This window comes from Chaetomium tenue (genome assembly GCF_020726465.1).
Source record: "Chaetomium tenue strain MPI-SDFR-AT-0079 chromosome Unknown F5144scaffold_6, whole genome shotgun sequence".
Taxonomy (NCBI): domain Eukaryota; kingdom Fungi; phylum Ascomycota; class Sordariomycetes; order Sordariales; family Chaetomiaceae; genus Chaetomium; species Chaetomium tenue.
The window spans coordinates 3,067,289-3,093,630 of NW_027117334.1; the positions used below are offsets into that span (position 1 = coordinate 3,067,289).

The following is a 26,342-nucleotide window of genomic DNA, read 5'->3' on the forward strand; positions in this document are numbered from 1 at the left end:
ATTTTCGTGCGAATCATCGTGTGGTGATATCGTCGAGTCGGACCCTGCACACATCCAACGAGCTAGCTATGAGCGTCAGCTATGGATGGGACTGGGAGCGGTTTCGCATTTCGTGCTCTCATGCCAACGTAGTACATACTTCAGACCGCAACACCCAGCCGGAACAACGGCCGAGCCCGGCAGCCTCGACGCCCTTGGGAAGAGGATGCCAACCTTCGCCCCCCTTCCCAACTTGAAGCAGCTCTCGAGACCGGTCTTCAGTCATGAAATGGGCGCAAGCTCGAGTGTTGAAGCACTACCGCCATAAGCACGACAGGATTCAACCTAAGCCCATCATCCCACTCACAGCCATGTCAGCGAACCATTGATCCAAATCCCATCCTCAGCAGCTCAGCCCAATCCCATTCTTCCTCCTGTCTTTTCTTAGCGACGAGTCACCTTCACACCCAATTCCCACACAGGCAGATCCTAACCAACATTATCAAACTGCCTTCCCCCTTCATTCATAACCGGGCCTCGAATCGCAGCGCCCGGGTCCGGTCGCCAATCGCAGGCCACGGCGTTCCGACGCAGCCCAGTGAGCCGATCCGCCTTGGCATCGCTCCGTGCCGACTTCCGCTCCGCGACTCGGAGCCGGCTGCCCCACTTCTCCAAAGGATAAGTTGCCTTTTTCGATGCCTCGGCAAGCGGGGATGAAGGGGCAAAAGGGAAAGGGGTGATCAGGTAGTGGTGGTGGCGGTGGAGGGTCAAGTGGAGCCCCACGAGGTTGGTCGCTCGCTTCCTGAAATGCTGCACGCTTCTGCACGTTCCTGCACCGGTGCGTTGACGAGTTTGTCATCACTAGTTAATCAGCGGATGGCAGCAGGAGCCTGGGCTTTGCCCGGCCATGCTCGGTCCGGGACAAGCGCGGCATTGGCGTGCTTTTTCGTTTGGCGGGGAAGAAACCAGGCCCCCGGCTAGTGGCTCTCGGTTCTGGAACGGGAGGCGTTTTTGGCGTTCCCTTCTACAAGTAGAAGAAGCCCAGCGAGCTCAGTTCGAGCATGTATGTAAATACATACACCTACACCACAATATTGGAGATTCTGGTCTGTCGGTGGATTATGTTCAGCGTGGAACTCGATTCCCGAGAATAATTCTCCACCCAAAACCGGTTCCCTCGGCACGCTAGTAGGGCTGAACCCCCCTCTCTCTCTCAGGAATGGCAGGCGCGGTACGGTACATGCAGGATACCTTCACAAAAAAGATAAGAGCGAAGACGCGAGATGGATCGGGATCGGGTAGGCCCTGCTCGGGATGGAGGCCCCGAACTTGTGCTTTTCTCACTTTCTTACCCGACTGACCCATTAAGTAGGTAAGGTATCTACACCCGGCCTACCCCCGGCCGACTCATCACTCAGAACGGCTAATTGCCCAATCTGTCGCCATTAGAGTTTTTTTTAACCTTCATATCCCACCCCATCACAATCCCACTTTTTTGGCTTGTTTGTAGAAAAACAAACTTTTTGTGCCTGTCCCTCGCTGTGCTGCTGTGAGATGCTATTCTGTCTTCTGAGGAGTTGATGCTCCAAGAAACTGCCTCGCCTAGTCAGTCCTGAACCTCACAGGACTTGGATCACACCGCCAGATTAGGTACCGAGTCACTCCTGCTGTGGGTAGAGAGAGGCCATAGAGGACACCATGGCGGGCCATGCCCAAGACCTAGAGAAACAAAGCACGGCTACCCGTCCCGAGACCCCACCGGCCCATCATCATGACCACCGGGTCCCCTCTTCGGCCCTAGAGAAGGATGTGTTGACCACGGTTACCCGACGGAGCCTCACCACCTCCCACACCCACTCCTCCACCGACACGGACCCCCTTGAGCCTCTCGAGCAAGCCCTTGCGAGACCCCTTTCCAGTGCCGACATCGAGCAGCTCCCGCCAGACGACCCTGACGACGACGACGACGACGATGGCGCCCACCAAAACAACAAAAATAATGACCCGCTCCACCTCACCCGCACCCGCACCTCGGTCATCTCTTCAGCTTCCCGCTTGCCAGACTTTGAAGTCACGCTCGAAGCCGACGACCCCGAGAATCCGCGGAACTGGTCAGTTGCCACTGTTTACCTCACTCCCCCTTTCCCTCCCCTTTCCCCACCCCCTTCCCTCCACCCAACACACACCCACACCCACACCCACATACAACCCCCCCCACATCCCCAACAACAACTAACACCCCCCCAGGCCCCTCTGGTACCGCGCCTACACCGTGCTCTCCGTATCCTACGCCACCTGGGTGGTGGTGCTGTACTCGACCAGCTACACGGCCAGCATCCCGGGGGTCATGGCCGAGTTTGGCGTCACCAGCCGCCCGCTGGCCACCCTGGGCCTGACCTCCTACCTGCTGGGTCTGGCGGCGGGCAGCGTGGTGGTGGCCCCCATGAGCGAGATCTACGGGCGGCGCGTGGTGTATCTGGTGTGTTTGGGGGTGTTTGTGGTGTTGATTGTGCCTTGGTATGTTGGGGCTTTGCTTTACTTTTTCTGCTTTTTTTTGGGTTGGGGTTTGTGGTTTCTGGCGTGTTTGGTTGTGTGGGTGCCGTTTGGGGTTGCCTGTCGGGGTCGGACTTGTTGGTTATGAGGAGTGTGTGGTGACTGACGGTATTGCAGTGGGCTGGCGAACGGGCTGGCGGAACTGGTCGTGGTTCGGTTTATTGGGTAGGTCTTCAACCCTTCTAAACAAAAGGTCCCGCGAACTAACACGCACAGGGCCGTCTTTGGCGCCGCCATGATTTCCAACAGCCCCGGCACGGTGGTCGACATTGCCGGCCACGAAACGCTGGCGTTGTGCATGTCGTGGTATAGTATCGCCCCGCTAAACGGGCCAGTGACAGGGCCGCTGATCGGGGGGTTTGTGTACGAGTACTTGGGGTGGCGCTGGGCGAACTGGATCGCCCTAATCCTTGCGGGCGTCGCCGTCGCCATGATGGCCCTGGTCAAGGAGACGTACGCGCCGGCGCTGCTCAAGAAGAAGGCGGCCAAGATGCGCAAGGAGACGGGTGACGACAGGTGGTGGTGCCGTCATGACCAGCGCATCTCCACCCTGGACTTGCTCAAAACCAACCTCAGCCGACCGTTTGTGCTCGCCGCAACAGAGCCCATCTTGTGGTTCTTCAACATCTGGTCGGTCCCTCCCCCCTGAGTCCCTTAATCCCCTAAAACCACCACCACCACCACCACCCCCACCCCAACCCCCAACCAACTAACCCCTTACCCAGGATCTCCGTCATCTACGGCATCCTCTACCTCTGCTTCGTTGCCTACCCCATCGTCTTCACCCAACACCGCGGCTGGTCCGTCTCCATGACCGGCCTCGCCTTCCTCGGCATCGGCATCGGCACGCTCCTCGGCATCGCCATGGAACCCGTCTGGCGCCGCCTAATCAACAACTCGCCCAAAAAAGACCCCGACACCGGCCGCGCCGCCCCCGAAGCCACCGCACTCGTCATGTGCATCGGCGCGCTCCTCACCCCCTTAGGCCAGCTCGTCTTCAGCTGGACCTGCCTGCCCGCCACCATCCACCCCGCCATCCCCATCGCCTTCGGCATCCCCTTCGGCATGGGCAACACCCTCTCCTTCATCTACGGCTCCAACTACCTCGCCGGCGCCTACGGCATCTACGCCGCCTCCGCCATGGCCGGCAACGCCGTCATGCGCTCCGTCTTCGGCGCCGCGCTGCCGCTGGCCGGGCCCGCCATGTATGCCGCGCTGACGCCCCAGTGGGCGGGGACGTTGTTGGGCTTGCTGGAGGTGCTGCTGATTCCGATCCCGTTTGCGTTTTATCGCTATGGGGACCGGATCCGGGATCGGAGTCGCGTGATCAGGCAGATGCGGGAGGAGAAGGCGAGGGGGGAGAGGAGGGCGGCGAGGCTGGCGGCCAGGAGGGAGAGGGCGGAGAAGCTGGCGGCGGCTGCGGCTGTGGAGGGTAATGAGACTCCTGTATCTGTGGTGGGGGGTGGGGGGAAGAAGGGGGAGGAGGAGAGGGAGCATGCGGCTGCGCAGGGGGCCAGGATGGCTTGACGGGGTGGTGGGGGGGTAAAAGGGTGGGTGTTGGATGTTTAAAAAGCGGTTGGATTGGATCAAGGCGTTAAAAGTAATTATATACAATTATATACATAATGTAGTCATTGAGACAGTTCGGTGCGTTCTTGGTTGGGCACACGCCATCGCTGACGCTGGTCTGTAGTAGAACAATATCACTTAAACAAACCATTCATCCATGATTCGCAGCAAGCCTTGGGCGGGTTCTGCCACATTACCAGATGTGTTTACTTCCGCAAGGTTCACTTACCCAGACACAAGACTATTGCTGCTTGGAGTTCGATTTCAAGTCGTGTTCGTTGGATTGGCTCAGAGCTAAGAATCGCCGTCATGCGGCTAGCTAACTACCGAGTGCTATGAACCGCCTGCTCGGCTCGCCGCCATTCAGCAACGCCATCAACCTCCATTACCACGGAAGCCTCGATCGCAGAACATATGCTGCCTCGTATGAGTTCCCAAGATTTCCCAACCCCTTCCCCCGACCGGTCGACACGAATGAATGCGCCTCTGTCGCGCCTAGTGTATGTAACCAGCCCCCAACCCGAGTTGAAAAAAAAAAGAAAGAGAACAACAAATGAACCATTTCAAGCAAAAGCCGTGTGTGATGATCTCCCAGCCCCCACAATGCAAGACGCTAACAGCCCGACGCCTTGGCCCTGGCCTGCCGACGCCTTACCCGCCCCTGTTTCCCCCTGTGTCCCCCTTATTACCGCGCATAGATGATATGATACACCCCGCCTCAACGAGGCCCAGCAAAGCAAAGCAAAGCAAAGCAAACGCCAGGAAGCCCAATGCCCGACCCCATAACCATGTACAACCGGCACACTCTTCCCAATCAGCCAACAAACAACATCAATAGTGACATCTACCTCACATCGCCATGCCGGGCGCAGCCCCCTGAGCCGGCGGCCCACTCAGCGAGAGGAGGCCCGCGGCAGCCGAGTCGGCGCCCGTCTTGGACGCCATCAGGGCGAGCTTCTCGCGCTCGGCCTTCTCGCGATCGCGCTGCTCCTTCTCGAGCTTGGTGATGCGCGGTTTTCTAACCGTGCCGCCGCGCGAGCCCGGCCCGCCACCCCTGCCGCGTCCGGAGCCCTCGCCGCGGACCGCGCCGCCCCTGCTGCCCCTACCGCGGCCGCCGCGACCACGCCTCGGGCGCTCCTCAGACGCGGCGGGCTTCTCGACCTCCGGGATCAGCGGGCCCGAGTAGACGAAGAAACCGTCCTTGCTGGCGGCGGCCTGTTCCTCCCAGAGCAGCTCCGAGTCGTCGACGAAGTCGTCCTCCTTGTCGTATTCGTCCTCTTTGAAATTGCGCTTCTTTCTCGCGGGTTTGGCCGGCGCCCCGTTGCCGTTGCCGTTGCCCGTGCCGGTGCCGGTCCCGTTGCCCATGCCGCCCATCTCGACATTGCTCTCGCCGGCATCCGACGCCTGCAGAATGTCCTCGTCCATCTCCTCGCCCGAGTCCCGGCCGCTACCCGTCTTCTCCAGCGCGGCGGTGGCGGCGGCGATGCGGGCCTTGCGCTCCCGGCTGGCGGCTAGGCGCGGGTGCAGGGCGTCCCACCCGTAGTGCTCCTCGGCCATACGCATAAAATTAACATACTTGTTGCTCTCGCCCGGAACAAGCGGGATGTGCAGCGAGATGCTGGGGGCCTCCGTCTCCTCACCGGGGCGAGCTTTACCGAAGTCGAGGATCGAGCGCTCACCGCTGGGCACGGGCGGGAGCGCGTCCTTCAAGCTGCTAAGCTTGGGAGACGACGATGAGGAGCTGCGCGCTTTCTTCTGGGACTCGCGCTCCTGCTGAACAACGGCGGCGATCTTCTTGCTCTGCGCGGCGGCGGCCTGGACCGGTGTTGCGGCGGCCGACATGGCGCTGGGGATGGACGTCATGCTGGTGAATGAATTGGTCTTCGACTCCTGTTTGCTAGTAGTAGGTACGGGGGGCGGGGGAGGCGGGGGAGGGCGCCTGGCGTCGGTCAAGGCGGGCTTGGGCATTGACTGAGGAGCGCTCCGCACGGCGTTAGAGGGTGATGGGGGCATAGAAGTCGAGTCCTGGAACCGCGGTTGAGAGGTGGGGTTAGTATATGCGGGGCGAGGCGAGATAACGCTAGGCACCGGCTGGGGGTCTACCAGGCTGGCAATCGAAGGTGATGCGCTGGCCCGGTTGGTAATCTGGGTGGGCGCACGTGGCGATCCGAGGGGACCCGTGCCATAGGGGTCACGGGTCGCCATTGACTCCCTGATCGGATCATATCCACCCCTGATAGGATCAAACATCTGCCTGGCAGGCGGGGCAGCGGGTTGGGGCGTCGGTTGTTGGGGGTCTCCGTTCAGTATGTTCATCATGTTCATGGACCCGGAGGTGCTCTCCCGCTTGGGGGCGGTGGGCGGGGCGGTTGGCGCAAATCCAATATCGGTGGGGGTGGTGCGGGAATCCAAAGACATGCGCATCGGGGTGAGCTCGGTGATCTTGGTCTGTCGGGGCGGGCCTGATGCGGACCGGGCGTCCATCTCGGAATTGGCGTCGCTAGCCTCGTTGGTGGCGGCCTTGCGCTTCCTCTGAACTGGCGGGGCATTTGGATCCTTAGGCTTCCGCGGCCGCCGTTGTTTGGGGGCCTCGGCAGTGTTCGCGGAACTAACATCGACCGGGACCTTGGGCTTGACGGTGCTGCCGGGTTTCCTGCCGGGCTTCTTGCGAGGTAGGCCGGCGGCGGTCAGCGGGACATTCTGGACGGGTTCGGTGGGTTGGTGTTGTTGCATGATGGTAAATCGAGCTACGGAACTGGGATCGACAATGATCTCATCCATCTCAATATTAGCTCGACCGGCGTGGAGCATCCGGGTAGGAGAGCCGGGCTCTGACAGGGCAGACGGCGGTGATGAGAGGGAAGGCGAAGAACTGTAATGTTGTTGCTGTTGTGTTTGTGGTTGTGGTTGCTGCTGCTGCATCGTAATATTCCCGTTCGCCGCTCCCAAAGGGAAAGAAAGAGAGAGAAACGGAGTCGGGATCGGCGAGGAACGTGAGAACGAGAAAACGAAGAAAACGGCGAAAACACTGCCGCTCGTAGACACTCCAATATATCGAGACTTGCTGACAACAATTCCCGGCAAGAACAAAGATAGAAAGATGTCAACACCAAAGAGCCAAACAAATGCTGCTGCTGGCACAAAACCCCTTGCACAAGCCGCGTCGCCAATTGGCGCGTGGTGTGGTGTTGAAGGGAAACAGCCTCAGGGACTACTGCGACCCTCTGATAGGTTGCCTGATCCCCAAAGCTGGAGGTGCCTGGACTCTTCTCTGCGGAGAGCTGCAGAAACCAAAGGGGGGGTGCTGGGGTTGGCTGATTGGTGGGAATAGGTCCGAGCGCCAGGGTCGGCAAGGCGGGCTGCTTTTTATGATGACCTTTGGGGGTCGAGCTGCAGAGGTGGAGTTGCACTCTGAATGGCTTCAGTCCGCCGATGTTGGACTGCGGTCGGCGGTTCCCCCGAAAAAAAAACTAGGGAATCGAACCCAGCATGCGGCGATACTGGCGATCAACGTGGATGGTTCAATTCAGCAAACTCGGCCGAATCTAATATGTTCCTTTGCACGATGAAAATAGAGGAACAAGGAGACGGTCGAAATGGGTTTTGCACTCTATGTGCAAAATGTCGGTGGGAGTTGGGTGTGTTGGGAGGGGAAAAGAGCGAAGAGGAGAAGAGGAAATTTTGGGGTGCGACGGGGCGAAGAGAGAATGGGGATGGGCTCTCTTTTTGGAACTTTGATTATTTCGCAGCTGGCGAGGGAAAACCGGGGCTCTGACCACCTCAGGAACGTCACGGACGCAAGGGAAATTTTATTCTGGAAAAAAGGCGAATTAAACCACCAAGATGGACCGGGCGGGCAAGCTCGATGGGCGCTGCCGAAGGGAGCCCAAGGGGGGGCACCAGACTAGACTGGCAGGGCGGTGGAAGGACGGAGGCGGAGGGGAAGGGGAGGGGCCGAATGGGGAATGGGGAAACACAACGAACGAAACATCAAAGACCATGCACCACCATGGACCACGGACCATGGATGGAACCGCCGGATGGAATTGGGGCCTGGATGGGTGCATTGATTGACTTGAACGGGCATGAGGTGGCCGGGGAAAGAGGAAGGGGGGGGGCAAGTCAGGTTGCCGATGGAGCCAAGCGATGACCGAGAAAGGGAATGGATGGGATAAAAAAGACGTCTCTTCTCGCAGCTGGCAACGGTGGACAGCGATGGGTGCGGGCGCGATACGGTAACGCAACAACTCCACGGCAGGTCGCGGTAATGTACAGTGCCGAGAAGGACGGCGGGATGGGAAACCAAAACCAGAAAAGCCAGTCATCAAGTCACTCGCCAGGCCACGGAACCGAATCGTGGATCCCTTTTGCCATCGGTCATGAGCGAACATGCCGCCGGCTGCAGAACAGGGCTGCACAAGCCGAGCTCTTGGCTCAGCCCGGGGATGAATTGTCGGGGCATCACTTTTTAAGGTGTGACAAGGATCTGGACCTGGCTGCCTCTCCCGTTCGCTGCTCTCGAGCGCGGGTGGAGCTTTAAGCTTCCGAGCCGAGAAGGCGGAAGAGGCTCGCGCGCCCACCTGCACCTCACGCACGGTTCCAGGTGGTACGTTATGTTACGAGGTACGTACCTGATACATCACCCATCCTTCCCGTTGGCTGACCCCACCTCCGTTTCGAATCTGGTGTGGGTGCTGCGTGACATCCATCTCGAAAGAAGCCGCGTGCTCCACATGTAAGAGACAAAACAACCGCGCTACGGACAGGGGTACACGGACCCTCGCACGGTGGGGTCGTACACGCGCCGCGCTCCAGCATTTGGACAAGCCGATTGCAAGCTGCGGCCTGAGATGCCAACCAACTTGGCGGCTTGATAGAATAAGCGCGGAGTTTCATAGTTGGTTCGCGAAACCAACTCCAGCGATAAACTTGGTGATAAAAACATACGCCTCAATTTACGTATTGTTTGCCCAAACCCTCAGATGTGTCCCCAGAGATGGATATGGAAGAGTAATAAATACACTACTACCTTACAAATACGTACCCAGCCAAATACCAACACTTGGTCCGTGCCCTGCGGCTTAGATAAGATAAGGCTGCTTACGGCCCGAGAAACATCACCGGGAGGAAACCCCGACAACTTTTCTCATCAAATCAAGTCAGATCAGGAACAGCACGAAACCACAGTTTTCGGAAATTATCTCCTTAGCTACCCGAACATAGAGATTTTATCGTGACCATCAACATGGATGCCACCCTAGGTATTTTGGACATCGATGCGAGAGAGATCAACGATGTTGCCCCGCCAAAGCCTTCCGCTGCATCGACTGGCTTCCCCGCGAGCAAGAAGCGAGTGTCAGCCTTCAAGAAACAGAAACAGGGAAATCCACCCACTGCTTCACCCGTGCCCACAGCTAGAAACTCTTCGGCTGGGACATCAACACAAAATGATGGTCCTAGGAGAGATGCAAAGGTGGACGAGCGACGCGGGATTGACCAAGAGAACAAAGCCGTCCTCGACTCCATGACGCCCGAAGAGATTGCACAAGCGCAAAGGGACTTAATCAGCGGGACAAATCCCAGACTTCTCCAAATGCTGTTGAGGCGCGCAAATCTCGACGAGCCGACCGGACCGTCACCGTTCGATGTGGCACCCCCCGAGAGCCTACCAACCCCGAATCCCCCTACACCACCACCACCATCTACGAAACCGCGACAAGTCACGATCGAGGACGTTCCCGAAGTGATCCCCGAAGCCCAACCCAAACCAACTACCGTAAGCAACGACAATAGCAAGCTCAAAAAACCCATTGTCGACTTCGACGAAGACGCCGAGCCACCCGTGCCACCCCCCAATCTCTTCCCAGTGACATCGATCGGCCGGACCAAACGCGCAGCCCCCAAACCCACACCCCCAACCACCACCACCACCGCCACCGCCACCGCCAACGACACCAACAACAACCCCCTCGCCGCCGACATACCCCACAACACCCACTTCCCGCCCGCGCCCACCGTCCCCGACCTCGACCCCTCCGACCCCAACTTCCTCGAAAACATGCACCAAAAGTTCTTCCCCACCCTGCCCGCCGACCCCTCCAAGCTCGCCTGGATGGCGCCCCTCCCCACCCCGGACTCGGCCGCCGACCGCGAGTCGCCCTACTACCCAGGACAAGACTCGCTACCCGTGTCGGCGCTGCGCTTCGACTTCCGCGGCGCGCTGGTATCCCCGCGCGCCAGCCGCCTGATCCCCGTTTCCAAAGGGCTGCACCACCACGGCGAGGCGCCCGAGGCGGCCGGGTACACGGTGCTGGAGCTGGCGCGCCTGGCGCGCTCGTCCGTCGCGTCGCAGCGCTGTGTGGCGTATCAGACGCTGGGGCGGGTGCTGTATCGGTTGGGGAAGGGGGAGTGGGGGCAGGGGGTGGGTGGGAGGGGCGGGGAGGAGGATGATTTGGCGTTTGGGTTGTGGAGGTGTTTGAAGGAGGGGCGGGTGCTGGAGAGTTTGGAGGAGGAGGCGGGGTTGCCGGAGTGGAAGGGCCATAGGAGCAGTAAGGCTTATGCGACGGAGGCGTTGTGGTTGTTTGAGAAGGGCGGGTGGAAGGAGAAGTGGAGGGGGATGTAGAGTGTGGGGATGTTGTGGTATGGGGATAGGGGCGGAGCATCTCTTATTGACGGCGTTATGTCTCTTTGGCGAGTGAGTTGGATGGAAGTATTTGGTAAACCATCCACCACTTAAGTGTATCACAGGTCATAGCACCGACGAGTCACTCAGAAAAACCCAGTATTAGAGCAAGAACTTCCTCGTATTCACCTCCAGTCCGAGGATCCCCAACTCCATATCTGTCTGCCTCTCAAGCTCAGCAGAACCCTCATCTACCTGAGCCACCCCCCGCCATACGCTCGCCCATGGTACCGACTTGCCATGAAACGGCCGACCGGCATCACTCAAGCCTCCGCCTAATTTAGGACGCCCAAATTGCCATAGCACGCCATAACGTGGTGGTCCATATCGTAGCGGATACCTTCGTCTACAAGTCACAACCAACAGTCAGCATCGTGACACACCAAACGAGACGAGTAGTAGTAGTAGAAGAGAAGTGATGCCCAGAATCTGAGACGGGAGCTACTTACTGAGATCCAGCGCCGAATCCTTCCACACGCCGTCGGTGCCGTCCCGGCAGTTGCACTCGATGAACTGGGTGTCGAAGTGGCGGCTCGTGCAGGTGCAGCTGTCGAGGGCCTTGCCGCTGTGAGTGTTTTAGGGTTAGTTTCTGTGGTTATGAAGAAGAGTGGTTGGTGGTGGAGTGTGAGTTTGGCAATTGGTGTGAGTTTGGCGATGGTTGGTTTATTATGGATGGAATAAACCAACCCAACTACGGGAAGGAAACCCGATGGGATGTGATGTGATATGATGTTGAAGAGGAAGGCCAGATGACTTGACTTACTGATCGCCCCAGACCACCTTGCCATTGACGTTGGCCAGGCACAAGTTGAGGTCGAGCCAGGTGCTGTGCTGCTCGGAGAGGGGCTGGTCATCGCCACACATGCCGAGGAGGCGGCCCTTGAGCTCGCCGACTTTGCCCACGGTATGGATTGCTGCGGGGGTCAGTCAGCTGGTATCACTCCACCTTCTCTTCCGTAGAGACTTGAGAGAGGGACTGGTATCAGTGGTGTTTGGAGGCTTACAGCAGTGCGGGATGAAACCACCCTCGGCCGGGGCCGTGGAGGTGTTCATGACGGCGTGGTCATGTAGCTCCTGGACGGGGAGAACGGCGGCTGTAGCAACAGCGGCGCCCAGGAGAGAAGTAATGAGCTTGACCATGGTGACCATGATGGGGGTTTGTGTATTGGTGTATTGGTGTTTTGTGTTTGTGAGTTTTTGTTGTGGTATAAGGAAGAGAGCGACCCTAGGTATCTCCAGGAAGACTTTATAACCTCTCCCAAAACCACCCACCTTCCAGCCCTCTTTCTTGCGCGTGCTCATTGCAGAAATTTTCACGCGCCTTCATCCGTCTGAACTTATACCTTCCCCCAGCCATTGTGCATTCACGATCCCAGGCCCCCAGAATATTGCGGAAGTTCTTATTCCCTCCCACACCATTCAAACAATAGGTACCTCCGAGGAACCAGCAAAAGGAAGGGCCGCACAAGAGGCCCAGTCACCAAGACTAAACAAGGAAAGTAAGCAGGCAAAGCAAAGTAGAACATGAAACACATAACATTTCATAACGACATACAGCCCAACCTGTTGGGGTATCTCTATCCCCACAGCCCCCCTCCCCCCTCTCATCCATGCTTCCCAAACAAACCCCCCTTCCCAAACCGCAAACAAGGCCAAATCCCCATACCCAGAAGAAGCCGTTCCCACAACCCCCACACAACCCCTCCACCAAGCCACCAAGCATGCCGTATTACCCCGGACGACGGATCGACGCAGGGGTAAGAGGATGATGCTAAGAATACTCACAATATTAACCACTGCACTGACGGTGGAACAGACAACCAAGCCAAAGACACCCGAGGAAGCCCAAATCTCCCGCTCAGAGAAAAGAAAACAAGAAAGAAAGCAAGGGCAACAAAGGAAAAAACACAATATACCGGCTCCGCTCATCGCACACGATGGGGAAGAACAGAAGGACGAACCTGTTGTTGCGACGGCTGCAGGTGCTGCTGCCCTCTCGCCTGCTGGCCCTGCTGCTGCGCCTGCCCACCGTGCCCGGGCTGGTTGCGGCCCAGGACGTAATCGCGGTTCTCGATGGTCACGCTCTTCGTCATGTGGTTGACTTTGTAGACGCCCACCAGGCGGGCGGCTAGCTCGAACATGTTGTTGCGGAGCGAGATGACGATGAATTGGGCGTTCTTGGTGCGCTCTTTGATGTAGTTGGCCACGATGGACACCTGCGCGGGTATTGTCAGTATTTATCACATGCTGTGCTTTGGGGGGGTTGCGGTTGGAAGGGTGCGAGGGGCGTCACAGCAAAAGACTGGTAACTCACATTCCTGAAATCCAACGCGGCATCGATCTCGTCCATGACGTATAACGGCGTCGGCTTGTAGTGATGCAGTGCAAACACCAGCGCGAGCGAGCTAAGCGTCTTCTCGCCTCCGGACAGGTTGCCGATGTTCTTCCACGACTTCTTGGGCGGCATCACGCTGAACAGGATGCCCTCGCTGAACGGATCAAGCGAATCCACCAGCTCCAATTCGGCGTTGCCACCCATCGTGATCATCTGGTACATTTCCTTGAGCCGGAGCGAGATGGTGCTAAAGCCCTCCATAAAGCCCTCGAGGCGCAGCCGGCGGAGGTCGTCGCACCGCTTCTTGGCCGCGTCGCGCTGTGAGATGGCACTGGCAAGGTCCGAGGATCGGGCGGCGTGTTCTTCGACGCGGCGGCGGTATTCGGCGAGCACACCGAGATCGACGTTGACGTTTTGCGTCTTCTCCTCCAGTGCTGCAATTTCCCCAAGGAGGGTCTTCTTGCTCATGTCTGCGAGTTCGTCTTTGCTGTACTGTGGAAGCTCCAGAGGCGCCGGCCGCCGCTGTTCATGCGCCGACTGGGTCACTGTCTCATCTTCGCCCTCGGCCTCGGCCTCAGCTTCTAACTGATCCGACACATCTTCCATTTCAACATCTTCGTCGTCGTCGCCATCGCCATCGTTTTGAGGATTTGGAGGGGTTTGAGGTCTCGCAGCAGGGGCTGCAGCGCTGCTGCCGGATTCAAGGTCCGCGATATTTTGAAGTACGAGCTTTGAGCGCTTTTCCTCCCAGTGGTACCGCTTCCGCTGGTTATCAGAAAGAACCTTTTGGCTCTCCTCGAGCTTGTTGCGCATCTCAATCTCACTCGCTCGAGTCTCGTTGAGTTCGGCAGTTTTGCCATCCAGCTCGGCCTTCATCTCGGCGAGCTCCTGCTTCTTGGCTGCCAGTGCTTCCTTGGCTTCTTCGACCCTGGTCTTGTAGTCTTCGGCCTTATCGCCCTGGTTCTGGATCTCCGCTTCCAGTTTCTCAGAGTCCCGAATAGCAGCCTCGAGTTCCTTTGACGCCTTTGCATGGTCCTTCCTCAGCTTGGTTATCTGCTTCTCCGCCTTGGCCTTCCGGACTTCTGCGCTAGACACCTCCTCGTTTTGCGACGCGATTTCCTCCTTGAGCGCGTCCACCGTCGCTCTCTGGGCGCGGAGCTTCTCGCCACCGATCTCCATAATCTTGTCTTGGAGGGCCTTGATTTCTTCCTCTACACTCGAGGTCTCGCCGTGCAGCCTCTCGATGTCTCTGTTGAGCTTGGCGATCTCCTTCTCGAGAGTAACGATGCGGCTGTCGTCGGTCTTGGACGGCTGGTGCTCCTTGGCGAGTTCCTTAATTCTCCGCTGGGCATCGGCCAATTTCCTCGCCGAGCTTTCTACTTCGAGGTTGATCTTTTGCATCTTGGTGTCGAGCTCCGGGATCTGCTCTTTGAGAGAACGAATCCTGGCCTCGAGCTCTCGCTGCCGCTCCTGGAACTCCTGGAACGCTTGTTCCAGCTCATCGCGGTCCGCCTCGAATTTGGAGACCTGCTCCCTGCTGGTGCCAGACGCAAGCTTCGACGACATAAGCCCCTTCTTGACTGTAGAGCCACCTCCAGACATGGTACCGGACTTGTCGATCAGTTCACCGGCCAGTGTGACAACGCGCCATCGCCTAGCGCCGTAGGCGATGCGGTTTGCCTGGGCCAGATCCTTGGCTACGAGAGTATCTTGCAGTGCGTGGTAGAATGCGGGCCGGAACTTGTCATCCTTGGGCTTGACAAGGTCAAACAGACGTGGCGCATTTTCGGGTGTTTGGATTTGGGACAGGTCGCGGGACCTCAGCTTGTCGAGGCAGATGAAGTTGCCGCGCCCAAGGTTGGTCTTCCTCAGGTACTCGATGCACTGCTGGCCCGCCTCAACGGTGTCGGTGACGAAGTTGTCGAGCGCACCGCAGGCTGTCGAAATGGCAACGTCGTACATCTGATCGATGGCGCCTAGGTTCCCAAGACGGCCGTGGAAGCCGTCGATACGGCCCGACTCCTTCATACGCATCAGGGCGGTGAGAACATTTCCCTGTGTCTGGGTGGCGGAGAGGCTCGACCGGGCCTCGTCGGCCTTTTGCCGGGCGTTCGAAAGCTGCGCGCGTAGTTTGGGTTCTTCCTGCGTGAGCTTTTCCAACTCCGTGACGGCTCTCCTGCCCTCCTTTTGGAGGGCCGCCTTTTCAGCCTGGCACTGCTTGAGTTCCTCCGCCTTGGCCTCCTGGCTCTCTTCAATGGCCGCGATCTTGGCTTGCATCTCCTCAAGCGCGACAGCGCCGGCGCTAGCCTTCTCTCGAAGAATGGCCATCTCGCTCTCAGCAACGGCGATGGCGGATTGCTTCTGGTTGATCTTGTCCTTCCAAGGCTCTAGTGACTTTTGCTTTGCAGCAATCTGATCAGAGAGATGCTGGGTTTTACCCTTCAGGCTGTCCCGGATGACCGCGAGCTCGGCCTCCTCCTCCTTGACCCGCTGCTCGAGCGCGACGATCTCTTCAGCCCAAGTCTCGATATCGTTTGCGCACTGCTCGATGGTTTGCTCGGCTTCAAAGGTGGAACCTTCGGCGTTGGCGATAGTTTTCTCTAGCTTCTTCCGCTTGTCCGCGAGGAACTTTCGCTTCTCGTCGAACTTGACGCGTTCTTGATCAAACTTTGTCATCTCCTTAATCAAGGCTTGGGCCTCCTTATCCTGAGCATCGTATTCCTTGCTACCTCTCGAGTAGCCTTTCTCCAGCTGCTTGATAATCTGCTCGCTGCCGTGATGTTTCTCGAGCTCAGCGTCGAGCTCGGCCTGCATCTGGCCAATGGCCTCCTCCGTGACAGCGATGTTGTCATCACATTCGCCGACGTAGAGCTGGTACAGAGCAGATTGCTTCATGACAAGCTCGTTTTCGTCACGAATATATGCCAGGGCCTTCTCCTTCTTGTCCTCGAGCCCGTTCTTTTCCTTCTCCACATGCTGGACACGGCCACTCTTTTCCACGCAGATTTCGTTAAGGGTTTCGACCTCGGTGGCGGCCTCCTCGATTGGCGTCTTGTACTTGGATGTGCCGATGATGTCCTCCAGATATTCGAGCAAGCCATCCTCATGCTCGTTGCCCGCCTTCGCCTTCATCTGGGCGATGGACTCAACCTCACCCTGGAGGATCAAGAACCGCTTGTGATCCAGATCCACGCCACGGTCACGGAGCAATGTTGTCACAGTCGTGAAGTTGGAGTTCTTGTCGTCAATGTAGTATTGGCTCGAGTTGTTCTTGAATGCCTTGCGCGAGATCTTCATGTCGGATCCGGGGATGACCTCGGACCCTCCTCCAGGTTGGTCCATAACCTCGCAAAAGTGCACGGCAACCTCGCAGTGGGTCAAGTTTGGAAATTGGGCAGAGTTGTGAATTAGGGCGGAGATTTTGCCCTGTCTCATCTTGCTGGCTCGGAAACCGAAGACGAAGAGCAAGGAGTCAATGACATTAGATTTGCCAGAACCGTTCGGTCCGACGACGGATGAAAAAGAGGCGTGGAAAGGTCCGACTTCCTGTGTCCCGGCATAGCTCTTGAAGTTTGTAAGGACGAGCTTGGTAATGACGGTGCGCGCCTTCGGCCCAGTTTCCTCAACGGTCGGGATAGCCATAGTGCGCGACTTGAGGATGATGTCCATGGGCTTCTCGAGGACTGTGTCCATGGCCTTGATGGGCTTCGCAGCCGCCAGCATCGTCTCGTCTTCTTGGCGGCGCTGTTCGTTGGCGGCGGTGGTTGTGGTATCGGCAAACGGGACATTATGGAGGTTGGCCGGCGATACCGACATTTTCGGCGAGCGCTTCGGGGGTTGCAACTCGGGGGTAGCCGACTTGCTCGCACGGGGGGCAAGACTCCTCCGCCCAACCGGGGTTTGGGCGGGGGCGGGCCTTTTCGGTGCGACATCCTCTTCGTCTTCGTCCGGCGCCGTGGTTGTCGCTGTGGATGTCGAAGCCACTGTCTGATCGGGGTCGAGCACTTCGCTTGATTCGACGATGGAGGGTGCCGAGGGTGCCGGAGCGCTGCTCTTCTTAGGAGGGCGACCACGACGCTTAGGGGCTGGTGCCGGTACTGCTGGTGGAGCTGGCGTTGGTGTTTCTGCGGCGGTTCTCTTCCTGCCGGCTGCACGTCGGGGTGTCACTGCCGGTGCAGGTGTGAAATCGTCTCCGCTATCCTCGGTATCTTGGGGCGCGTCGGGCATGTCCTCGTCCGAGGATTCGATGACGGCGGTGCGCCGAGTGGCCCGCCGCGTTGGCCGTGTTGACATGGTGAAAGGGTATCTGTAAGAAAAGGGCTGCGAGGAAAAGGTACGTCACAGACGGAGAAAAATCATGCAAATGTGGCCCGGCGGTCGTTTGTGGATGGCGCGGTCTCCAAACGGCAGGCGCGAAAAGGATGCTGGTCGTTGCGAGCCCCGCCGTGTTGACATTTGATTGATTGTAAACAATCAGCCACAGTGCACGCCACTGAGACAATCAACCCCTCACCTTGCTTAACTGACTAGCGCACAAAAGCCGCGACATTACTCCCGATAAACGCAAATAGGCACCATCAACCAAAACCACGATAGAACGATGCCGATTTTTGTTGACTCTTGCATCAATCGGGTCATCGGAGCTTCACCTCCATTCCCTCACACGACCAAGCTCGACCAGCTGCGGTTTAGGTTGCCATTTACGGAACTGACTTCTACTGCGAAAATGTTAGACTTCTCCCAATTCGCCGCCGCATTCCCGACCGACGGGCCGAAGCCATACGACCAAAATGGCGTGCGGGAGATCGAGACCTTCCGCAAGTCATTCGAGGGCGTCTTGTTTATCGACCGCGTTCTGAAAGCGCTAGGGGTTAGCGAAGGTGGGTGCACAACAACAAATCCCAGTTTATTCCCACCTCATCATGTCCTCACCCCAAAAACTAACCACCAGAATCCCGGCAGGCAAAGCATACCCTCCGCGAGGCGACAGCGGCCTGCGGGCGTTGCACAAGCAAATCTGCGACACCAAGGTGTCAGCGCACGCCAAGCTCTCCGTCTTCTACTACCTCCTGCTCGACTACAACGAGCTGCGGGGCGCTCGGTCCGACCTGGCCGAAGCGCTGGCCGAGGAGTCCGGCCTGCCGGCCAACTACCAGCTGCTGATGCGCGGCCTGTGGCACATGGACCGCGGCGAGTTCAAGTTCGCCCTCGAGCACCTCGCCCACCCCTCCCTCCCCTCCGAGTTCGCCGACGACATCATCACCGTGCTCGTGCGCCACGCCAAGGCCGACGACTACAGCCTACCCTTAGCCTACTACCACACGACCCAACCCGTCCTCCAAACCTCCGAGGCCCTCGAACTCCTCTTCGGAGCCCTGGCGCGGACGAGCGTAGCGGAAGCGCTGTACTTCTCGCGGGCGCGGCCCGAGGCGGCGCGGCAGCAGCTGTTTGAGCGGCTGGTGGGGTCGGTGCTGGAGCACCCCGAGGCGGCGGGCGCGCGCGGCAAGGAGCTGGTCAGCCTGCCGCTGACGGCGGCCGAGGAGCGCTGGTTCCACGAGTATGTCGCGGGCGGCGGCGAGGGCCGCAAGTCCAAGAACGCAAAGGCCGTCGCGCAGATGCGGCAGGTTGTTACGGGTCGTCACCGTGGGCCTATTCCTGTGGGCGGGTTGGGCGGGCAGGGGGGTGTTGTGAGGGCGGGCCGGTGAAAGGGTTGGGTGATGATGGTGTGAGGTTATGAGGTTGTGGTGTTATGGGTTGTTGTGTTGGGATATATGGGTGGGGGCATAGCGATGGCGTTTAGGATTTCAGTGGAATACCATGGTGCTAGAAGAATGTTATTATCCCGCGTTTGCCTTTTGGGTGTCTCCAGATCTTAGATAATTCAAGGCTCTAAGTTATCAATATCTGACGTCTTGCCACTTATGATCACTTCTACTATTGCATCTCTGCTCGAGTAAATTGAAACACCCGCTGCCAACGCTCAACTCGAGTGAGAGAAGGTATACATGTGAAAACCGTGGGGTCATGGTCTTTGCTGGGGCAATATTAAACGCTAACTGACAGGGCAAGGTGTGAGATGGAATTAGGCTAAGTTGTTCGAATACAAAATAGGCACTTAATACTCCGACTCGCTCAGCATACAGCCAAGCATGATCAAGTCCACTTCACAGGACAAAACCATATTAGACGAGGTGACATATGTAAAGCCAGAACGCAACTCTGTTTTGCATTTCTCTTCAGGCTTCAAGCAATCTAACATTAAACCATTACCGAAAGTAACTCTACCAATCCCTCTACAAAACAACCCTCCATCGAGTGATAACACCTTCACACATGGCCCGCAAAGCACGCAATCGCCTCTTCCTCCCAGGATAAGAATTTCAGCCAAGGTAAACACACCAGCACGACTCGTTCTAAAGCCCCAAACCCCAAATATAATTCGATCGCTATACCACCCACCCCCCATGGATATCACATAACTAACTAGCGCATCCCATCCTCGCATCCCTCGTCTCATTTACAACGCGTCCATCTGCTAAAACATACAACCCTGCCGCTCTCATCAGCCGATGACTCGGCAAGCCCCCCGCCAACTTGCATACAACCCAAGATAGAAGTGAAGCTGCCCACACCCACTGTTTCCCCCCATTCCCCCCCTTTTTAAACACCGATCTCAGCCAGTGATCACCAACACCCCCTTCCAACCTCCCTCCTCAACCACTACAAACCACCCCTCCCATTTACCCATCCCAACCCCAACTACACCGCCCCATCCCAACCTCACTCATTTATTCCCTCCCAACCTGCCCCCTCAACGCATCCACCTCCCTCTGCAACGCATCCAAATCCGCCAATATATCCCCCGCATGCGACAACTCCCCCGGCCCCCCCACACCACCGCCCCCACCACCACCATCCACACTCCCCCGACTCCCACCCCTATCCCGATTCCTCGTCGGCGGCGGCGGCGGTTCCTTGCCCGCGCGACTCCCACCGCTCGACCTCCGCGGGAGCAAGCCCGGGTCCTGTGACGACGACACGCCAGACAGGGGTCTCGTCGGCCTCTTCCCGCGGACCGAGGCGCCGCGCGCCGGTGGCGGGGGCGGCGGGACGAGTTTGGCTATCGCCGCCGGGACTGGGGTTGGGGTTGAGGTTGAGGTTGATGCGGGGCCCGGGGTTAATGACCTGGGGGTGCTGTTACTGCTGGAGGCGTCGCTTGTGATGATGGGAGGAGAGGCTACGATAGGACCGGAGATTGGCGAGGGCTCGGTGGGAGCATCTGTGGGTGGCGCGTTGGGCGGTGGCATGCCGTACGTGCTGGAACCGCGGGAGGGGTTGGTAGGCCGACGTGGCGGAGGGGGGGCTGGGGCGTGTATGCTGACGCGCAGACTGGAAGAGCGCGACCTCGTCGAGTCCATAGAAGATCGCCTATGTGAGGGATCTGTGTCGTCATGCTGGAGTGCTGGTGCTGCGCCCGGTATTCCCTTGCTCTCTGACCGGCCGTGAGGCTGACGCCTCGGGGGAGGTGCTGGCTTTCTGGTTGGCTGCGTCGCTGCGGTCGCGGCATTTGACGGTACGTGTGATGCGTTCGGGGGCGTTGGTGGCCTCGGAGGCATGACAATGTTGAGCCCCGGTTGTATCTCCGGCTCCGGGGTCTTGCCAGCTGCTTCGCGGTCAAACATACTCTCGTCGGCCTCCCCTACGGGCGACCTTTTCGGGGCGACGGGCAGAGGCTTGTTAGCGCCAGATGGCGTAACGGGCCGCGCGTTTGACGGAGATGCCGGAGGTAGGGTAGCAGCTCTATGGTTCAAGCTAGACGATGGGGGCCGTGCCCCGTCCGCTGTCCCTTTTGCCTCCCCGGCCGACCCGGGTTTGATCAGCTTCCCATGACGCGAACTCGGCGGCGGCGGCTTCTTCTTCACGACGGTCGGAGCCTGTTGTAAAGCAACCGGGGAGCTGCTGGTCAAACCCGGGCCATCTTCTCCACCATGCTCTGACGTCTCGCGGGAGGTCTGTGGGGTTTCCTGAACAGCCTGCAGCGTATCGGATATAGACTGCCGTGAGGCAGACGATGTATCTGCTATGCTTGCGCCATCGCCGCTCGGTATTGATGGTTGCCTGGTGTGCTGTGCGTATGGTGTGGCCGCCTGCGATGAACCCGTGCTTCCAGCAGCTTGACCCGTCAACAACAATCGACCAAACGCGCCAACATCCAGCCCGCCCTTTGTGCTTGAGGTCGTGTCGAGGTTCTGCTCCGGCTTTGTCACCCCGGCTTCCAAATCCTCCAAGGTTTTCTGAAAGGGATTCGGCGGGGTTCGAAATGTCGATATGGATTGGGGCTCATCCCCTAGATCGGACACGTCGACCGAACCCGCTGACGGGGCATAGGTGAACGGATCGAGCTGTTCGTATGTCTCATCGCTACTATTGCTACTGCTGTCATCGTCGGATAGCTCGACCGGTGGGAAGCGCTGGGGTACGCCGGGAGACTCGGGAGATGAAGGCGGGGGCGACTGCACGCGGACCTTTTTGACCACCTTTGGTTTTTGAAAGCTCGTCGCAGGGGGCGGTTGGTCAGAGCCGGAAAGTGATTCCAACTGGTGTCGAAATAGGTCCGCTGGTGGCAGAGCAGGTGGCGGACTCAGTGTTTCGTCGAATTCGGTGAACCTTGGGATGGCCGTAGGTGGGGCAGCGGGCGCAGAAGAGCCAGGGTCTTTGCGACGAAAGGGATTGTTGGAGCTGAGAGAAGGCTGTTGTGCCATGGCTGCAAACGATAGGGCCAGCAAAACAATGATCGGACGGATAAGGGTACCTGGGTAGGTAGTAGTGTGGTTTGGGTGACAAGATGGCGCTGGCACAGCTGGTGCTAGAGCAGGGGGCTAGGAACCCATCGCCGTCGGGTTCGTGAAGTCACCCGGCTCCGCATCCGACTCGGCCGTTGGGATGGAGGATGGGATGATGGATGATTCAGGATTCAGGAACAGCGGCCGTTGATTCGGCTATTTTGCGACTTAGCCCTCGGTATGTCATCAACTCAGAAGCTGCCAACGTTCTCTTCCAGAAATGACTCGATGCCCCGAGTCGCGGTTGCCTGCAGTGGTCTTTAGGGGTTGCGTTCGCCCCTAGGCAGGTCCGACACGCATGTCGTTGATCAAGCGGTGGGGCTTGGCAGAACTGCCCCGCCATTCTGGGCTCGCCTGGGCTTCCGACTGGGCATGGACGCTTGCGCAGGGCAGTCCAGGGACAGCGCATCTGCATCCGTCGAACTGCGTGGCAGACCCACAGTGGGGCCAGGTCGAAAACGAAACGATCCCGCCCTGCCGAAGCTCGGGCAGGAGGCTTGTCACGCACGAGCCAACCGCGGGTTGGAGGGGCCTGGATGGAGCTTGTTAGGTGGTGGGGCAATCTCAAGACTTCGCGTCTTCGCCTCAACAGCTCTCCCTCCCCCAAAGAACTGGTGCAGTTCGTGTTTTACAAAGGCACCGCCTCTCGATGCCATGGTTTCACGCTAAAATTGATTGCGTCAAGATATACATTAAGCCAGAACTCCGGACGAGGTTATACGGAAGCGAATTTTGAAAATAAAATGCATTCCGAGGATGCTCTGCGATAAGAGGCCAAGCAGCTTGTTCGGTGTGTCCGGTGTGATGCCACTCTTCTTGGGTGATAGTCTAATTTGTGTTATGGGCCGCAGTATTCACCGCCTCTCCATCCGGATTGGAAAAAAAAAGAGAGAAGTGAGGTAAATATATGTGGAGATTGGACAAGCCTGTTTTGATTAAGCGCCGGCAAAGATAGATGGAGCGCGATGCAAAAAAAAGGTAAACAAGCGACGCGACAAACCCCGTGTTGGTGTCTCGCCTGGCTGAAGGAATGCGGCAGTGCAATTTGAGACGCTTTACGGTTACAAAACAATTCGCAGATATAATATTTACAATTCACAAGTCCCCAGGTAAACACCGTCAGCTGTAAGCCCATTCGAAATTCGCCGCCCGCGTGACCCCAACGCCCACATGATCCCTCGGTTCCGCCTTAGGAGATGTCTCGTGCGCTGACCTGCCCCGAACTGTGGTAATCTCGTGTGTTTGACCCTGGTGCTTCCAATAACGCGGATACCATGTAGCGAGCCCAATGTGTGTGGTGGCTAGTTATTGAAACAAGATTCCAGCCGACCACGTACCCAGGAGGCAGCCGTGTCGGTCCAATGTGCAAAACGGCCCGTGTCCCCCCCTCCGCGCCGGTGTCGAGCGCGGCAGCGCCCATGCTGTCCCCCAAATGAATCCCGAGGCCACCCAAACGCCGTACTAGACAGAAACCAGACCCTCACGCCCTAACAAGAAAAAGACATCATGACAAAATAAAGACATGGCCGTATCATGCCGAGGCCTTCTCCTTCTTAGCCGCAGCCTTCTTTGGTGCCGCCTTCTTGGGTGCCGCGGGCTTAGCGGCGGTCTTTGCGACGCGGCCCGACTTGGTCTTGGTCAAAACTGTGGGCTTGTCGACGACAGCAGGGGCAGCCGGTGCCTGGGTGGAATTAGCTGGTGTTCAATGGCGAACGATGCGAGGCAGGTCGCTCACCTTCTTGGGGGCGGCGGCCTTCTTGGGGGCAGCCTTCTTAGCCGCAGGAGCCTTCTTCTCCTTGGTCTCCTTCTTAGCCGCAGCCTCCTTCTTGGGAGCAGCCTTCTTGGCCGCAGGCTTTTTCTCCTTGGCCTCCTTCGTCTCCTTCTTGGCCGCCTCCTTCTTGGGTGCTGCCGCCTTCTTGGGCGCCGCGGGCTTAGAGGCCTTCTTTGCGAGCTTGGTGCCGCCGGAAGGACCTGTTGATGGTTAGATCACATTGGGCGCATGTTGTGGGAAGTATGCTCCATACCCTTTGGCTGCTCGAAGACTCCCTTGTCGACGCCGTTCTTCAATGCCTTGTTGAACAGCGAGTCGAACATCTTCTCGGTGACATTGATGGTGTTGTTGGCACGGACATACTTCTTGAGCGATTGACGACTGATAAGCGTGTTAGCGAGATGACCTGTGGGCTGCGACACACAAAGAACATTGTTGGTGATGGACGCGACCAGGTGCGCCACCATGCATGATGTTCGACTGCGACGCGTTGAAATTGGAGAGCGCTTACCTGGAACCATTGCGATCCTTGAGCTGTATATAGAAGCAATGGGTCAGTTAAAAATTATTCTCGCCATGCAACCACCCACATGGGTGGAGCATAATGCATCATGTGCGATGCCGACCATGCGTCCCCAAATGCGCCGGAAGAAAAGGAACGGGATGAAATACCGCGACAATGGCATCAGTGATCATGTCCTACAAATTGTTAGCTACAAAGCACAGCAAAATCTTGGGTCAAGGATGCGCACCTGGTATGTGTGTTGCGAGCCGGAAGACTTGGGCTTCGCAGCGGCAGCACCCTCGGGCTTGGTCTCGGTCTTCTTGGAAGGCATTGTGATTGATGTGTAAGTGGGATCGGCTTAAACCGGTTGATATTTGCGAGTAAAAGTTGAAAGGGATATCGAGATAGACCTCAAATGGAAATGTCGCGTCGATTATATTTGGGATGGAGAGAAACAGGGAACAGGAGGGTGTGGGTGGGCAGTCGCGCTCGGGGGCATGCCCTGGTGTTTATATGGGAAAGCGGGGGGGCTCACTTCACACGCGAGTGATTGTGCTGATTGCGCCGCGCATGCTGGGGGTCCAGACATTTGCTCCGGGCCAATTTTTAGGCCAAAACCTGCAGCTCGACGACGAGCATGGCCCGTGCCCTTACACCTCAGTCGCTCAACTACAAAACCATCACGTCTTCTCCTTCCTCGTGAGTGCATTGCTGCCGTCTGACTCGAGCTGGTTCTATCCGGATTGGTTTGCCCTCGGGCCAGCCTGACAACAGCCCTGGATCCCCTGCCTCACTCAGCCCAACCCGCCCACCCGGATGATGCGACTCATCCATTTCCCCATCTAGCCAGACGTGGATGGGTGCCTGACTTGGTGTTTGGTTGGGGCTGCGGCTGCTGCTGTTTTACATCAAGTTGTCATGTGTTGTTGGCTTGGTCACAGCAAGAGGACTCAGCACCAGCTCAGGTCACGGTACCCATTCACACACAGTTCAGTCAACAGTGGTTGCAGCCAACCTACGCTTTGCATCGAAGCATGCCGAATGCTGCATTCCAAAATGCATCATTGCCTTCCCCGCATGGAATCACTTTCCTTTTTAGATTGCTCGCCAGATGACGTTGTGGGAGCTCAGGGGAACGAGACCAGACAAACCGGGGGCACAAGTGCTGGCTCAGTTCTGCGACTCTGTCTTGGACGCTGCGTGTGTTAGCAAGATGGATCGGCTACGTGGGGAGACTTTCCCTAATTCGGCGATTCTTAACAAAAAAAGAGACGCTTTGAGGGGTGGGTGAATTTGCTGATTGGCTCGTCGAAAACGGCACCTCATCCACTTTGTACCTTCGATCATGTGCACCCCATCGAAGCTTGAGCTCTCGTTCTCTGATCTCGACTCCCCCATTCCCTTGACCCTTCGGCTCCCTCTGCTTCTCCCGTTTCTTCCCCCCTCCTCATCTGTGCATTGGTTGCTGCATGCGATGACTGGCTTCTTTGTCCCATTTTTGGTTTGATTTTCGGTCCCAGCTCCGCTATCATCTGATCTAGACTCGGCTTGAGGCCTTGGGATGCCGAGCTGTGATGAATGCCTGTTTTGTCGCGTTTTGGCACGTCGCGATGTTCGATTGAAGATGGACATGCTTCGGCGCATTAGAGATAGCAACCCACCAGCCCCTGCTTTGCTGCATCAAATTGTACCCTCTGGATCGCTGCATTCCCTGCCTTGTTTTCGTCCAGTTATTTTCTTCCCGTCTCCCGACCCGGTGTCAATATGGCCGGAAGTATCCGAAGTCACTCAAAATGGTGAGCGGGCGAGCTAGAGTCGCGCTTGAAGCTATCAACACCGCCACCAGGCTCACCTTTTACCTCACCCAACACTCACGCAACACCCGGTTTTCGAGGTTTGGCATAACTCAACCAGCTTTATGACTCTTTGGCTTGCCGGTGGCTCCTTTTTTGCGCCCCAATGCCTCGTCTGCGCACTAAGTTTGGGCACCATCCGCGTCATCAGAGTTGATGTCGTGTCGATATGCGCGTCGGCCACCCAGCCACGCTGGATTGGCCAACCCCCCCGACCGCCATTCAAACATGAAACCGCATCTGCATTTGCAA

The 26,342-nt window shown here is 57.8% G+C and overlaps 7 protein-coding genes across 7 annotated transcripts; 3 read left to right on the forward strand and 4 right to left on the reverse strand.

Moving 5' to 3' along the window:
* Window positions 1–1,423: 1,423 nt before the first annotated feature.
* Window positions 1,424–4,059, forward strand: F5144DRAFT_658400 (major facilitator superfamily domain-containing protein; the record flags this gene model as incomplete). The annotated part of the gene is made up of 5 exons (XM_066793208.1): window positions 1,424–2,090; window positions 2,227–2,496; window positions 2,650–2,697; window positions 2,749–3,162; window positions 3,258–4,059. Exons 1-5 carry the CDS (start codon window positions 1,678–1,680, stop codon window positions 4,057–4,059), a joined length of 1,947 nt encoding a protein of 648 aa, XP_066640265.1. The 5' UTR covers window positions 1,424–1,677.
* Window positions 4,060–4,877: 818 nt separating this feature from the next.
* Window positions 4,878–7,125, reverse strand: F5144DRAFT_365075 (uncharacterized protein). The gene has a single exon (XM_066784426.1). It carries the CDS (start codon window positions 7,021–7,023, stop codon window positions 4,951–4,953), a length of 2,073 nt encoding a protein of 690 aa, XP_066640266.1. The 5' UTR covers window positions 7,024–7,125; the 3' UTR covers window positions 4,878–4,950.
* Window positions 7,126–9,244: 2,119 nt separating this feature from the next.
* On the forward strand, window positions 9,245–10,913 carry F5144DRAFT_518704 (RPAP1-like protein). Its single transcript, XM_066786669.1, has one exon. The coding sequence runs from the start codon at window positions 9,347–9,349 to the stop codon at window positions 10,721–10,723; it is 1,377 nt and encodes a 458-aa protein (XP_066640267.1). The 5' UTR covers window positions 9,245–9,346; the 3' UTR covers window positions 10,724–10,913.
* Window positions 10,914–10,932: 19 nt separating this feature from the next.
* F5144DRAFT_658412 (uncharacterized protein) lies at window positions 10,933–11,932 on the reverse strand (the record flags this gene model as incomplete). The annotated part of the gene is made up of 4 exons (XM_066793209.1): window positions 10,933–11,129; window positions 11,233–11,348; window positions 11,547–11,697; window positions 11,788–11,932. 4 exons carry the CDS (start codon window positions 11,930–11,932, stop codon window positions 11,059–11,061), a joined length of 483 nt encoding a protein of 160 aa, XP_066640268.1. The 3' UTR covers window positions 10,933–11,058.
* Window positions 11,933–17,656: 5,724 nt separating this feature from the next.
* Window positions 17,657–18,823, forward strand: F5144DRAFT_632869 (nuclear pore complex assembly-domain-containing protein; the record flags this gene model as incomplete). The annotated part of the gene is made up of 2 exons (XM_066792515.1): window positions 17,657–17,998; window positions 18,081–18,823. Exons 1-2 carry the CDS (start codon window positions 17,719–17,721, stop codon window positions 18,821–18,823), a joined length of 1,023 nt encoding a protein of 340 aa, XP_066640269.1. The 5' UTR covers window positions 17,657–17,718.
* Window positions 18,824–19,770: 947 nt separating this feature from the next.
* On the reverse strand, window positions 19,771–21,982 carry F5144DRAFT_365138 (uncharacterized protein). Its single transcript, XM_066784427.1, has one exon. It carries the CDS (start codon window positions 21,878–21,880, stop codon window positions 19,907–19,909), a length of 1,974 nt encoding a protein of 657 aa, XP_066640270.1. The 5' UTR covers window positions 21,881–21,982; the 3' UTR covers window positions 19,771–19,906.
* A 1,510-nt stretch (window positions 21,983–23,492) lies between these two features.
* On the reverse strand, window positions 23,493–24,568 carry F5144DRAFT_606031 (linker histone H1 and H5 family-domain-containing protein; the record flags this gene model as incomplete). Its single annotated transcript, XM_066791470.1, has 6 exons — window positions 23,493–23,642; window positions 23,697–23,932; window positions 23,986–24,113; window positions 24,244–24,266; window positions 24,405–24,431; window positions 24,485–24,568. 6 exons carry the CDS (start codon window positions 24,566–24,568, stop codon window positions 23,493–23,495), a joined length of 648 nt encoding a protein of 215 aa, XP_066640271.1.
* Window positions 24,569–26,342: the final 1,774 nt, after the last annotated feature.